Source organism: Cetorhinus maximus, chromosome 19 (assembly GCF_964194155.1).
Source record: "Cetorhinus maximus chromosome 19, sCetMax3.hap1.1, whole genome shotgun sequence".
Taxonomy (NCBI): Eukaryota; Metazoa; Chordata; class Chondrichthyes; order Lamniformes; family Cetorhinidae; genus Cetorhinus; species Cetorhinus maximus.
Window position 1 is genome coordinate 71,452,981 of NC_135897.1, and position 15,255 is coordinate 71,468,235.

At 38.6% G+C, this 15,255-nt stretch overlaps 1 protein-coding gene across 16 annotated transcripts in view; it reads right to left on the reverse strand.

Annotated features, from left to right (window-relative positions):
* The window catches only part of LOC144693906 (disks large homolog 1), a 412,000-nt gene that overhangs the window by 382,213 nt on the left and 14,532 nt on the right, over positions 1 to 15,255 (reverse strand). For 13 of the 16 annotated variants that reach the window (XM_078564108.1, XM_078564107.1, XM_078564099.1 and 10 more), the window contains exon 3: positions 12,963 to 13,126. The exons of the other annotated variants lie outside the window; for them this stretch is intronic. In XM_078564108.1, coding sequence (XP_078420234.1) covers positions 12,963 to 13,126 — 164 coding nt within the window. The remainder of the gene's footprint in view (positions 1 to 12,962; positions 13,127 to 15,255) is intronic. 16 annotated transcript variants of the gene reach the window in all.

Genomic DNA, 15,255 nt, shown 5'->3' on the forward strand with positions numbered 1-15,255 from the left:
AGCTCGACATCATTCAGGACAAAGCAGCTGGTATGATTGGCACCACATCCACCACCGACATACAGTGGCAACAGTGTGTACCATTTACAAGATGCAGTGCAGCAACTCACCAAGGCTCCTTCAACAGCACTTTCCAAACCTGCAGCCTCTACCACCTAGAATGTCAAGGGCAGCAGATGCATGGGAACACCACCACCTAAAACACCATCCTGACTTGGAAATATAACACTGTTCCTACACTGTCACTGGGTCAACATCCTAGAACTCCCTTCCCAACAGCACTGTGGGTGTACCTACATCACATGGACTGGAGTGGTTCAAGGCGGCAGCTCATCACTACCTTCTCAAGGGCAATTCAGGATGGGCAATATATGCTGGCCTAGACAGTAACATACTTTGCTTTTATTCTTTCACAGGTTGTGTGTTAGTGTACAAGTGTTTGCACTCTTTCCCAAAGTGACAAACCTTTGTAGCAACAGAATTTCAATTAGGTCTTCCTTTTGCTTGTACATGAATAAATTTCATATTGCATGCAGTTTTGGATAATTACATTAGTGGTTGTATTATTAACAACATTCCCACCTAGAAACCACTGTTCACTACACTCTGGGGGCAACCAGTTCATTAACACAAAAACATAGATGGTCATTCAGCCCACTGTATCTGTGCTGGCCAAAAAAAAGATCTATCCAGCCTAATCCCACTTTCTAGCACTTGGTCCAGAGCTCTGCTGGATACAGACTTAAAGTGTGCATCAAAGTAATTTTTCTATTGTCCCACTGAATATGCAATTTGTTTCCAGAAACCCACATCCATTTCCTCTACTCTTTCTGTCAACTACTTTAAATTGATGTATCCTGGTTATTGACCTCTCTGCTAAGGGAAATAAGTCCTTCCTATCGACTATCTCAGTCCCTGCTAATTTTATATATTGCAATTAGGCAATGCTTAAACATTACTGTATTCATTTCTTTACTTTATTTGTCCAAACTTCACATTAACTCACCCATACCCCGTGAAAAAGAAATCTACAAATATTCAATTTCTCTGCAACTTATCAGCACATTCAACTGCAGAACAGACAGCAGGAATTCCCTATCACCCCTGGCAAGCAAAAAACAACTTCCTGCCACTTCAAGAACATAAGCAGATCCAACAAATTGTATTAACCAATTCGGTTTCAAGTTTATTTTCTTTGACTATCTTAAAAATGAATGAATTTCGTGCTTGTGAAAAAAAGCTCCAAAAACAAATGCCACTGAACATGTAGGATGGAGAATGTTACAGGTATATTGTACTTACATGTATAACCTGAGTGGGGACAGAAGTCTGAAGAACATCAAGTATTTCATTTAGCAGAGAGTTGTCCTTCAGGAGCAAAAGACAGTGAGAGAATTGACACAAATGTCAGCAGGGGCCTGCAGTCTCAACTTATTACTGTTATCACTGCAAGAAGGGATCAGTGTACATCAATCAGATTAACTCTATTTTTAATAATATACAAAAAAGAATTGTTAAATGCTCTCAACTTATTTGATTACATCCTGGTCAATCCAGAAGTGCAACATTCCAGAAAATGTCTTACAAATTCTGAATTCTCCATATACAAACTCACACATGTTTCAAGGAATTTTCCAACAAATATATTGCTCCTTTGTCCCAAAAATGCATTACAACAAAAACAGGAATCATCTAAATGTTATCATTTTGTATTATTTATTAAACAGGAGTATTGTGAAATCTCAGACTTGAAACAGCTATGCACATTTTAATCTTCAATCAAACCAGGTCACAATTAGTTATTTCTGTATAAAAATTTTAGTTCAACATTCCTTGAAGTTTATCAAAATTATAGGCACCAGTGAAAACAAGCAGTCATGACGTTTATAGTTATGATCATCATATGGATTTCAACTGCAAGTTAAACTCTCCATTCCAATAATCCTTACATACAAAATATCAAAACAAATGAACCAGGCTGATGTAAATGTAAAAGGCAAGAAAAACTCTTAAAACGTTGTCAAGGAACTGGTTGCGCACAAGAACTAAATGCATGCTCCATTTAAGAGAAAATATCAGGCATTCAAACCTCAACAACTGAAAATATATAAAACCTATTAACATGTCATACGATGGAGATTCAATCCTTGGGTGCCATAAATAAATGGCTTGAATGATCCCACCTTCCCCTCCTCCTCCCCCCCATCACCGCCCATAGAGATTAACTGGCCTCTACCAAATTAAAATACATTTTTTAAGCTTTTACAACTCTGTATATGCATTTGTTTCCAGCAAAGTAACAAGCTTATGATTGGCTTATAGATTCAAGAGTCTTAGGAGGACAGAAAAGGAGATGGAGAGCTGAAACAGTCAAAATGAAATGTCTGTAATAAATGCTAAACAGCCACAGAGTTTAATTATTTCAGGATAGTTATGCTAACAAATTCTTATTTTATATGCTCAGTTTACATTCCTTTATTCTTTGAAGGCGGGGGGGGGGGGGGGGGGGGGAGGAGAGAGAGATGAAGATCAGACTAGCACCCTTGCAGAACAGAAATTCCAGGATTGCTGAGCTCTTTAAAAAAGTCAGTTGTTAGCTTTCTCACCTCACCTGACTGCATGTCACACATAATGTAATGGGTCAGCATGACGTCAAGTGCTTTATTGCTTACTAAGTTCTCTACTTATTCCCAGTGAATCTCCTGAAAACGTGACATTCTGAAGAAGTTTTTTTAGTACTACTGGTTAGCTCGCAAGGGCTCATTCCCAACACAAGTTGTTAATTATTTATATCTCAGATCAGAATAAATTATAAATACTGAGTTGTCACAAGGGAAATAATGTGGTTTTTTTAAAATGCAGTTTTGAATCATTTTCCAGCAATCAGATTGCAATATAAAATTTCCAATGACTAACTGCTAAGCCTGTGTGCATGCATCTACATATCATACACCACAAGTATGAGCTTCCCTAAGGTTTTCCATGACATTCACCAGCAAATGACACCATAAACTTTACAGCAATAGCTGATCTCAGCCAGAATAGTAGTAAAAGCAGAACAACTGGACAGTGTCCCCGAGATAAAAGCAAAATACTGCAGATGCTGGAAATTTGAAAGATAAACAGAATGTTGGAAAAACGTGGCAGGTCTGACAGCATCTGTGCAGAGAAAAACAGAGTTGACATTTCGAGTCTGAATGACCCTTCTTCAGAAGAAGAGTCTGCACAGATGCTGTCAGACCCGCCAAGTTTTTCCAGCATTTTCTGTTTTTCTTTCTGGACAGTGCCCCTGCCCTTGATCACAATGTAGTCAGACTCCTACTGGAAAGTGTACATAAACATCGGGTCAGAATAGGGTCAGACTCAAAATGCATTACCACCCTATGGTCAAGGCTCACACATGAAGCATGGCCCTTTGGGGGGAAATAAACTGTGAAGTGTGCCTGAAGGGGGCACAAAAGTTACCTTTGCATAATGATGAACTGCTGCCTATGTGGCAATGGCTCTCCATATTTTGCCTGGAAGGCTCTGCTGGCAAATAAATTAAAAGCAGTAATGACCTTGGCTGGAACAGACAATGTTGGACTGCAAGTTTTCAGCCAGAAACTGGCATAGTTGTCCAGCTCCCTCCAGGGGAAGCACAGCCTCCTGAGATATTGATGTGCAGAGAATTCCAAGACATACAAGCAGTTTTCAATGGAGTAGAGTGAAAGAGAGAAGTGGAAAGAGACTTAGGGTTCACTAGACAACAAATCAGGAACACCTGCCAACTTTCACTGCACACTTCCCTCCCCAGGTCATAGGGACTTGGAAGTCAGCAGTCACACCAGTGCCACTGAGATAAATTGTATCTTAATTCAGGCTAACCAAAAGTTTAACTACAGCACAATGCCAAAAGATTACAGGCCATTTTCAAATCCTGATGCCTTCGCTACTGACTGAACTGATGGATTATTCTAATCAGCTATTTTCAATCATAACAGAATGATGGAACATAAGAGAGAAAAAAAAATGCACTACCCCCTCAAAAAAAGTAATCCAGTAACAGTTTCCACCAGTGGCACTAAAACACTACATATCAGCTAGACTAATGTAACAGGGATATAATTACTGTCTTAAGGTCATATCCAGCTGCATCAGCAGACTCCAGCAAGTTTACCTGAATTGCACCAACTTAGTAAACAATATTCTTATAAAAGTTATAGTAACACAATGATTTCACAGCTATTAAGTTACAGCCGTAATGCTTGGTATTTGTAGAACTTTTAACAGGCTATGGTATTCCAGTCTCAATGACAAGCTCAATGATAGCTAGTTAAATATGTGGCTGTAAAGATAATGCAAACAGGACTTCATGATCAATGTACAATTGTCCTGCACCTACACAAGGGCCCCCTCAGAAGCATGCTTAACACATTTTCACATGACTTTGCAGATGTCATCAAAACTGACGATCTCAGATTCCTCATGGCATCACTTTTTATGCTGGCTAACTCTTCAGTTGAAGGACAAGCAGATCACTGCAGATAATGAGGCAAAAATCAGACAAAGACTTGTATTTATATAGTACCCTTAACACAGTAAAATGTCCCAAGGTATTTCACAGGAGGAAAAAAAACTCAAGACAAAAGTTGACACTGAACCAAAAGGAGGGAATATTAGGACAGGTGACCAAATGTTTGGTCAAGGAGGTAAGTTTTGAGCTGTCTTAAGGAGAGAGAAAACTGAATGGCTGAGTAGGACCAATGGGCTAAAAGGCCTAATCACACTCTTATTTCCCACCCCCTCCACCCAAACGGACAATCGTCTACATTTGTGCACACAAAATCAGCTCACTTAATACATCAATCAAATAAAAATGCCTTGGCCATGTTTGCTAATTAGCTATCACAACAACATTCTTTAATTGGGCAAAAAACAAACTTTGTAGATTTAGAAGACAGATGACATCGCCCCACCCCCAACTCTCCCAAATGTCTACACCAATTGCATGCAGCACAATTGGGTCGCAATACAAAATTCAACAGAAAAATTGCTGGAGGAAGTGGAAGTGTGATTTTGAAACTGGGTACAAGTAAATCTTGCCACAAATTGCTTGCCTTATTTATATTACAAGGAGATATACTGGAATGACAAATTTTAGGCTCACAACAGGCCTCAGAGGTGACATCGGAAGTCCTTGATCTAAATACTACTGGCTTATGTTCTCATGTCTATCCCTCCTACATATGTCAGCAAAGTAATTTTACTGTCATCCTCACCAATGAAGATGCTACTGATGAACAAATATTTGGGATTTTCACTTTATAATGTATTGACTGTAGTAACCATCCCAAGCAAGAAATTCCTGGTTCAACCATAACAGAGCACAGTTCACAATAATGTACCACTACTGTCCAAAACCAGGATGCAGAGAAGGAAGCAAGTTGAACAGGTAGTACTTCAGCAAACATCACAATCTCATTTTGAGCTCCAACATTTTGGACTACTTTTATTGAGGCTATCAAATTGTGACAAAATATAGAAATATCACTCAGTAATTTGGTAATTTATCTATTTCATTGAAATTAAATTTCTCTGCAGATTTCACTACCAAGTGTTACAAGGGAATGAAAATCCTGTAAGGTTTCTTATGCTGAGCTGGAAAAAGGAAAAAACTGGAAATAACTTTCAGCAGTTATATTGCACTTGGAACAGTCACACCACAGTGAAATTGCAGACAAATTACCTCTCCCACTGTGCACCCCGCAGCATCCAGCTGAAGGGCACTTCTGAAGGACTCCTCAATGGAGCTCTGCCAAACACTGCCTGCAAGTTAACAGCAAGCATCCTCACAAACTGCACCAGTTAATCACCACAGCATGGCATCTGTTAAGTGATCACTGGAGGAACTGGATTTTAAATTTTAAAAAAGTCTCCGTTTCTGACTACAGCAAAATTTGTCAATCAACTGTGAAACTCAGCAAGGACTGATTCAAAAATAGGATCCCTTATCCCTTCACCTAACTAAATCCACCATATGTATAGAAAGTGGGAGATCTCAGTATCGAAGATCCAGTGTTCAACATCACCAGGTCATTTGCAATCATAGACGGCAATGAAATGGAGACACTCTGTACAACAGCCCGTGGCGATTCTGATGGTTAAAAAAGACTTGGAACAAACTGTGAGATATGTAAAAAGTACTGCAATTAAGGGAGAAAATTAACTACCTCTCCTTTCAACCAGCAAGAGAAAACATGGCTCATGGCACAACAGTGCCTGGAGAGAAATAAATTAAGGACAAAAAGCATCTAATACTCAAATCTCTCAAACTCCCTAATTTTTAAGTAATTCCAGTTCAAACAGGTACATTAAACTTTAAAAACAAGCAATGAGTGAAAGTGGAGGGTGAAGTCTGCTCATTCTTTTCAGCCAGCTCTCATGGACGTAGTCAATTTTTGAGCCAAGCCCCTCTCAATGTTTCTGCCCCCATCAAGCAACAAATTCGGCCAAGATGGGACAAGCTTTGGAAAATCGAGCATGCCTTGATAACAGAAAGACTTTGCTCTTCACATATTCATTGTGCAAATAGTTTCAAGCATTGAATAGGACTGCAAACCAATTTGGACTAACTATTCTTCCTCCATTACTAATTCAGTTGAATTTTATCCATGGAAAGGGGTGTCTCTGCTGTTGAATAGAACACATTTCCACTTTAGGATATCTCGATGCCTGAAGAATGAAGTTAATTTTCTTCTACAACAATATGCCTTAATCACAACTAAAAAAGAAGCATCACACCTAATGCCCTACCCTTTTTTTCACATTTGCCATGCCATCTATTTTGTATTGTCTTAGACTGCCAACTTGTGCCTCATTTGAACTATCAATCCACAAACAAGAAATGCCTGAATCATTCCACACTCACCTTACAGTCAGCAAAGGAAAATCTATTCCCTTTCTTCTGGATTGAAGGAAGGGTTCATTAAACATAACAGAATAGCGCATTTTTAATTTTGTTTGAAGGGTCCAGAATGAACAATTGTATAACTTCAGATAACTCTCACTCATGTTGGTTCTCTAAAAAAGCTATCGATTTAATTCTATTTTACCCACCCATTCCACATACATGATGTTAGGAAGGAGCATTGAAATACAATATCCAACTGGGTAAGATTTAGATCATATTTGCAGCTACAGAAATGGTAATAAGCCTTGGAAAGAGTTTAACATCTCAGACATTTGTAGTTATTCAATACATATCTGTGTTGCCAATTCTACTACAAACAGCAAACACAAAATAGAATCACAGCTGGAGGAATTGAATTACACGTGTATAACATTTAGAAGTATCGCTGTTTCAAAAGATGAAAGTAAACATTTAAGTTAATTTCAAAATACATGCATGTTGTGTTACTGTGATTGGAACATTTTCAAATGTAGTTCATGGTTCCAATATTTTCATAGAATTGTTGAAAATTTGCTCGAGTTTACCGGTAAAAACCTTTGCAGGCCTCATTAAATAAATTCAGCAATGAAAAGTTTTGGACTTTAAGTAAGCAATGTGGACATTTAAGAGTCTCTAAGGCATGTCAATGTAAACAATGTCAAAACAGTATGTGGTTTGCTTTGTACTAGGGTTTGGACTATGATTGAGGCAACTTCATAAACAAGTGTTTGTCCACTGCTTTACAGTTGAACAAAAAATCAGATAGTTCTATTTTTAAATTAAATGAATAGTTTCTCTGGTCAATGGAATCTCCAGAATTAAAAAAAAAATTGCAGAGCTGAGAGACTGAAAGAAATTGATGAGTAAATTATTTTTACATGGGATCTTTGGTTTAATGATATTTTATCAAATTACTAAAAATTAAACAGATTTCATGACATACCCAGCACAAGAGTCATCTTTAATCACTTGGCCCTTGTATTCAAGATTCCCTTCCCTGTGCATCAATCCAAACCCAGCAGCATAATGGCAAACCAATCTGCATCCGGTAGTAAACTTGCTGAACTGCCACTTGCGCCATTGCAGGCCCGTGATGATATGGCTCGGGTGTTGGTAAAGATAGCATGGTACATTAATCAAGAAAATAAATTAATCAGTGTAAAAGCAAAGTACCAGACAACAAAGCAATCAGTAAAAGGCTTATGCAGTAAAAACCATTTAAAGCAGCATTTGAGTGGGAAAGGGAAAGAGGTTAATAAATCTGAAGAAACAGGCCAAAATTTACCAGATTGAGGACAGTAGATATAGATTTGGGGAGGGGTGGGGGGGGAGCAGATTAGCTGTTTGCAACAAAGCTTTCAGAGATTATTTTGCAGAAATTTAAAATCAGAACACAAAGACATGTGGCTGTGATTGCTGTGTCAACAGTAAAGGTTCTTCCCACCCAAATTAACTACAAATTACATATTACAGTACCCCTCCATTCCAATTGTGCTACAAATTCAACATTAATGAGCACAGTACAAGCATTACCACCCCCCACACCCCTCAAAATAACTAAAGGTTCTCAACCATTAGACAGCACGTTCTGGTGCTTATTCCAATAAATGCCTTCAATGCAAATACCGCCCACAATGATTCAGCCAACAGGTTAACCACGGTTGGAAAACTAATAAAACTAAAAATAAGAATATTAGCAAAAATATACAATTGCATTTCCTCATAATACAAAAGTGGCATTCACCAGACAGATCATCACAGAACAGCTATACTTAACACCTCACTGCCCACACATGCCATCCTGCAGATCTAACACTGCAAAGAAACACCTCCAGATTTTATTCATATTAAATCATTTGCATCAGCAAAAATGTCACTTACATAAGCAAGTCACGAACATAAGATTCTTTGACAGCTCCTTTTCATGTCTAACTACAAAACTTAAATGGTACTGACCCTCATATGGGCAATTTCAATAAATTAGATCTAAATACATGATCACCATTTTTTCTTTCCACCCCATCGCACATTATGACACTAAATCATGCATCTGTGCAGTGCTCTGGTTGCACAACAGTACCTTGTCCAATTGGCCACTCCATGCACAACCTTGAACAAATGTCAGTTTGGATATTTGCGCACACAGACATTAAAGTAGAGTGGAATCCTAGTTCTCATCCCACATTCACACAAACATTCTTCAACAAAGTTCACTAGATAGCAGTCAGCCCTAAACCACACCACCCCTACCAATCATACCTTCCAAAAAAAATCAGCCAGCGAGATTTTAGCACCCAAATTCTGCCCCAGAGATTAACTAATTCGGTACAGACCGGAAAACGGACCGAGAGCTTTTTGATGTGGTCTTTATAGCTTGGTGTTACACAAAAGCCATCAAAAGGAAACTAACCTTTATTTTAGTGTTGACAACCTATATAACATTAGCTATTAAACTGGGTTCAAACTGCCTCACAATGCTAAGACAGTCCATAGGCAGCATAATTCCCATCTTGCTAACCTGCATTACTCCTCAGTTACCAGTCCTTATTGTCACAACGTATAACATTCATTGCTCAATACTATCAAGCTGGCCAAATCTTAATCGGCATTTAAACAGAAATTTGCTCATTGGGCACTTATACTTTGCATTGTTTCTTGTTTATTTATTTTCATCATTTATATCTGCTCTTTTAGGAGAATTTAAAACACTGTTTAAATCTTTCTAATTCATTGTAAATTAGCTCTTTGCTGGTGCTAGATAAAGATTTCACTCTAAAATTGAAGTCCCGCACAAAGTGCAATATTAAAATATCAGATTAGGAGAATAGTATAATGCCATTGCAACTTCGAGCATAGCTTTCCTATGTCATGGGCATGTTTTAAAAATGCATCATCTTAGGTTAGGAGTACACATTCTTGTTTTCTAGTGCTGATAACAGATAAATTAAGAGCACCACAAAACTGTACATCAGTAGTTCATGCTGTAAACGCAAATTGATTTGAGGATCACAAGATTGCAAGTGTTAAGTATTGTCATCAAAATTTCAACCTAAAATTTACAAGATGTCCAGATGTCATTCCCTGCTTAGGATGTTATCTATACCTCTCAAACATTGCCATATCTGTTTTAGCCAATGTATTATAACTTAACGAAAGTTGCAGCCCTGACAATTCCAAAATATTAAAATACAGGTTCACATCCACATGTGCTTTCCTATGGCGTCAGGGTATGAAAAGTCTCACAACTGATTTTATTCAGCCACTAGTGACCAGCTCCAGGGTGACAGAACCAGCATTTGGTGGGGGAGGAGTAGTGGCAAAAATGACCTGCCCACCAGGGGGCTGGTACATTTCCATTTTTCTCCTGCCATCTCCCCAGGAAGGACGACAGACAGAAAAGAACAAAAACTGATCAGCATGCTCTAAGCTTTGTTAAAGTATTCTGGTTAATCAGCATTTGTCAAGGTAAGTATACAAGAATTTAAATATCTGCAGATTTAATCCAAATTTCCACCAACTTCAGGTTGATTCTGACAATAGCATTTGTACTTTCAAGGATCAGGTGCAGTAGCTTAGTGGTTATGTTACTGGGTAGAGGCCTTGATGAATGACCTGGAAACACGAATTTATATCCCACAACAGCAGCTGAAGAATATAAGTTGTTAATTAAATAAATATGGATTTTAATAAAAACGTATCAGTAATGATGACCATGAAACCAACAGTTTGTCACAAAAACCCACATGGTTCAATAATATTCTTTAACTTTAGCTGTCCTTACCTGATCGGGCCGATACAAGAGTTCAGACCCACAGCAATGCTGTTGACTCTTACTTGTCCTCTGAAATGGCCTAATGGCCACTCAGTTGCATCAACACTGCAACGACAAACCGCAGCAGTTCAAGGCCCGGCAAACCACTACCTTCAAGGGCAATTAGGCTGACATCCAGCTCTTTGCCTTGTCAATCACATTGGCAGAAGGCAAGAAGGATTAGATGAACAGATACATATCCATGAATGGATTAAAAATTTACTTTAAAGTAGTTCAAAAAATGAGATCTAGTGAATTTGAAAAGCCTACTGTGTTAGAAATTCACACTTTCTTGGCCAGAATGTATCCACAAAAAGAGCAACTTCAGTTCAGATAATCGAATCCAACCCAGTTGCTATATTTCTCAAGAAGTATCACTGGCTATAAAGACAGGAGCTATTTGTGCCAGGTTATGAGCAACACATCTATTTCACAATCAATTGGGAACTGTCCAGAACAGCCAACAACTTGCATTTAAATAGCTCATTTAACATTGCAAAATGTTCAAAGGTGCTTAACAAGAGCAATAACAAAAAAACATTTTTGACACAGAGCCACAGAAGGAGAAATCAGGATAGATGACCAAAGGTTTGATGAAAGAGGTGAGTTTTAAGGAGCAGCATAAAAGAGGAAAGAGACGTGGCGAGGTTTCGGGAGAAAATCATAGAGCTTATGGCCAAGACAGCTGAAAGCACAGCAGCCAATGGTGGAGTGTTTAAAATTATGGAAGTGCAAGGGACTAGACTAGGCTAGAATTGAAGGAGCTCAGAGATCCCAAAGACTAGTAGGGCTCAAGGAGGTTGCACTGATGAGCGACCAAGTCCTGGAGAGATTTGAAAACATGGATGAGAATCTTAACGTTGAAGCAGTGTCGAAAAGGGAGCCAGTGAAGGTCAGCAAGCACATGGGTGATGGGCGAACGAGATTTGGAACTAGTTGAGTTGCAGTCAGCAGAGTTTTGGATGAGCATAAGTTTATGGAGGGTGAAAGATGGGAGGCCGGCCGGAATAGTCGAGTCTGCAGTAACAAAGGCATAGATGAGGATTTCAGCAGCAGATGAGTAAAGCTGGAGGTCGAGCGGTGTTACAGAGGTAGAGGGAGGTAGTTTTGATGCTGGTGCGCGTGTGTGTGTGTGTGTGTGTGTGTGTGTGTGGCCAGGGAAACTCATCTTAAGATTGTAAAGAGTCTTGCTCGGCTCAAGAGAGTCACAGCCAATAGAAACAGTGAACAAGGGCAGTTTATGGTGGAGTCCAAAGGCAATGGCTTCAGTCTTCCCAATGTTTAGTTGGAGGAAATTTTATCTGCCATCCAATATTGGATGCTAGCAAGTAGTGTGGCAAATCAGAGACAGTTGAAGGGCTCAAGGAGATGGCGGAGAGATAGAGTTGAGTGTCATTGGCATAAATGTGGAACCAAATCTATTTTCAGATAATATGACTAAGGGTTAGCAGTGACAAACAGATGGGAAAAAGACTAAAGATATATCCTTGGGGACCCCCAGAGGCAAGACAGCAAGAGTGGAAATAGAAGTTATTGCAGGTGATTCTCTGGTGCTAAATAGTGAAGAGTGGAACCAATCAAATGAAATTCAGACATATGAGCAACCAGACTCAGCTAAGCTTACGTTGTACAAGTTTTCACTCCCAATTTAATTTTATTAAATTTGGAAATGAGGAAACAATTCAGAGCAAAATTACATCAATACTGAAAAAAAGTACACAAATACTGTGAATAGAACCTTTCCAGAAGAGACATCCAAACAGAACCATACATTATCTTTTGAAGGAAAACTACTGCACATGCTCAGATGTTAATGTGCATTAATAAAGATGTATGGAACCTCTTCATGTGGGGCCGGGAGAGAACAGCTTTGCAAGAGAATTCCTAGCATCATTCTCATTTCTGCAGAAATTTCAGTTGTGCAGTTTTGACATCCAGTTCATCGCCTCATCAATTATATTTGCAGAAGTCAAAAAGGATCAGCTAAACAGGTACACAAACACTGCTACATTATTCAAGATAACATCAGCTGTTGAAAGTTTCAGGTGGTGATCCAAGGAATAGCCTTTTACGCCACAATCAGCTGCATCAACTGGTCACTAGTTTATTACTACAATGTGACAATTTACCAGATTCTATTCTGTAAACACCACTTTTAATTGTCACTGCATTAGTTAGTGTATCTTTTCATTAGGTCAGTCTACCTTACCACACACTTACCTCTGTACTAGGGCTAAGGCTGATGGGGAGTGGCTCCGACGTAACAGCTGTGCTTGGAAGGTTGGAAATATCCCAGTTATGGACTGCTGGAACAATCCCAGTTGTCTTTTGAGCAAGAACCGGTTGATTATCCAGCAATGACACCTCATAAAATTCCTGAATATCTGGAAAAGAAGAACATGTATCTAGAGTCCACAACCAAGTTAGGATACACATACTGCTGGAATCTCCAAGTTTATATCTATTCCGAAATAATGGACTCATTATCTTTGTTCCAGTAATTATGAAATAATCCAAACTTCACGAGTTAAGAACCACAGCTAAATTGTTGAGACACAACCAACATCTTCTTTTAAAAGCACTTGTACCATTAAAATAACCAAATCTTAAGACACTTCAATATTCAAGTTCAACACTGTACCTGGATTCAGGAGAAACATCTTTGTGCTGATCCATTGAGACCAGCACTTTGCATTTACTTAGCCTAATAATTTATCCTAACAATAAAACCACACAATGGCACTGTAAAGCTATTAGGATTTGAATATTGGTATGTCTTTATGGAGAAATTCAGCAACAGATCCTTGCCTCTGTACTTGTCATGTAAAATTGTCTTGAGTATCACAGTGCCAAATATAAAATGCTATAATTGCGATCCTTTAATGCTGCTTTATTTTAATTTTCAATACTTGCCTATGAGGTAGGGTTCAATGAACACCAACAACCCTCCCATATCACAGTTAAGTACCATTCTTCATGCGGTGCCACTCATTGACTAAGCTAACAAACTACTCAAGCTCTTGACAAAGAGGTAACAACAAAAGGTTAACTATAAAATTGACAAAGCTTTCAAGCAAAAGGCACTCGATGCCCACTAGCAGTAAAAACTCCCGAAGACTTCTGCCTGCCCCCACCTTGAACAATGCTCGTCAAAATTCCCTCGTTATTCTCATCTAAGTGAAGAACTTTCTGCAAATACTCCAACCAAAATTTGTATCATAGTCAGCATGCCAAGTGATTTTTTTCCCCGTATACGTTTTCCTGGCAAACAGGCTTCTGCAGAGTCTGACCTTGTCAAAAGGTTTTCTTTAAAAAGTCATTCCAAACTGAGAAACTGCTGAAACTTCAGAAATCTTATTTACCAAAAAGTCCCATACCATATTGAAATGAACATGTAAATTACATTCACACAGTACTTTTCGTGTCCTTAGGATCTCCCAAAGCACTTGACAGCAAACTAGTTACTTTTGAAGTGTACTCATCTTTACATCAGCTAACGGTAGCCAAATTACACTGCAAAATCCCACAAACAGAGATGAGAAAGTTAATCTGTTTTAATGTGTTGATTGAGGTATAATTTTTGGTCAGCATGCAGAGAACATTCCCTACACTTGTTCAAATAATGCCTTGAGATTGCAGATGGATAGGACTTGACACTAATATCTTAATCAAAAATATGACAACTCCCTCAGTGCCTCATTGCATTCAAGTGCCATTACACTACGCTGAAGTGTAAAGCTAGAATTGGTGAAGTTCTGGAACATAAAAGAAATGTCCCACTAACTCGTAACCCCACACTAGATTTTCCACCTATTGACGTTTTCAGGTAATAACTGTACTAGACTTGCTAACATGTGGAAAATAGCTTAATTTAAAAGGCTAGATTTTCTGACAATGAATAATTCCAAAAGTAACAGAATTTATCCAAAACTTAGAGGAGCCCATTTTGTTTGATATTTAGATACTGGAATTACCCCTAATCTCTTCCCATCTTCTGCTTTATTCACTCAGCCAACACTCACTGAAAAACACCAACTCTGTAAGCCCATAAAAATCTGCAATGGTCAGGACTTAATTAAACAGAAATCCTTAGCCTGCCTCCACCTCAGTGATTTCCAGATGTTCTGCACCACCTTTCCTGCCCCTTCATACTGCACATATGGCAGGGTGCTGACAGTGTTGTAAATGCAATACTGAACACTGCTATGGTTGTATGCTTAAACCTTCCTTTTCGTCCAACATAACAGGCCATTTAAACACTCTTAATTCCACATAACTTTCTGAACAAAAGCAGATAGCAGGGTTGTAAGGAGGCATGCTTATCTCACAGAAAAGTTTAGGAACAGTTCTAAACTACTTTATTCCACGTTTAAGTATCAATTTAGCCCAAGTATTGCTGAAAAAAACTGGCATTTATATAGCATCCTGAACTCTCAAATATTTCAAGATGCACAACAAAGCATAATCAGCTACCGAGTCAAAGGAGGGAATAATACAACGGGGAAGTAAAATT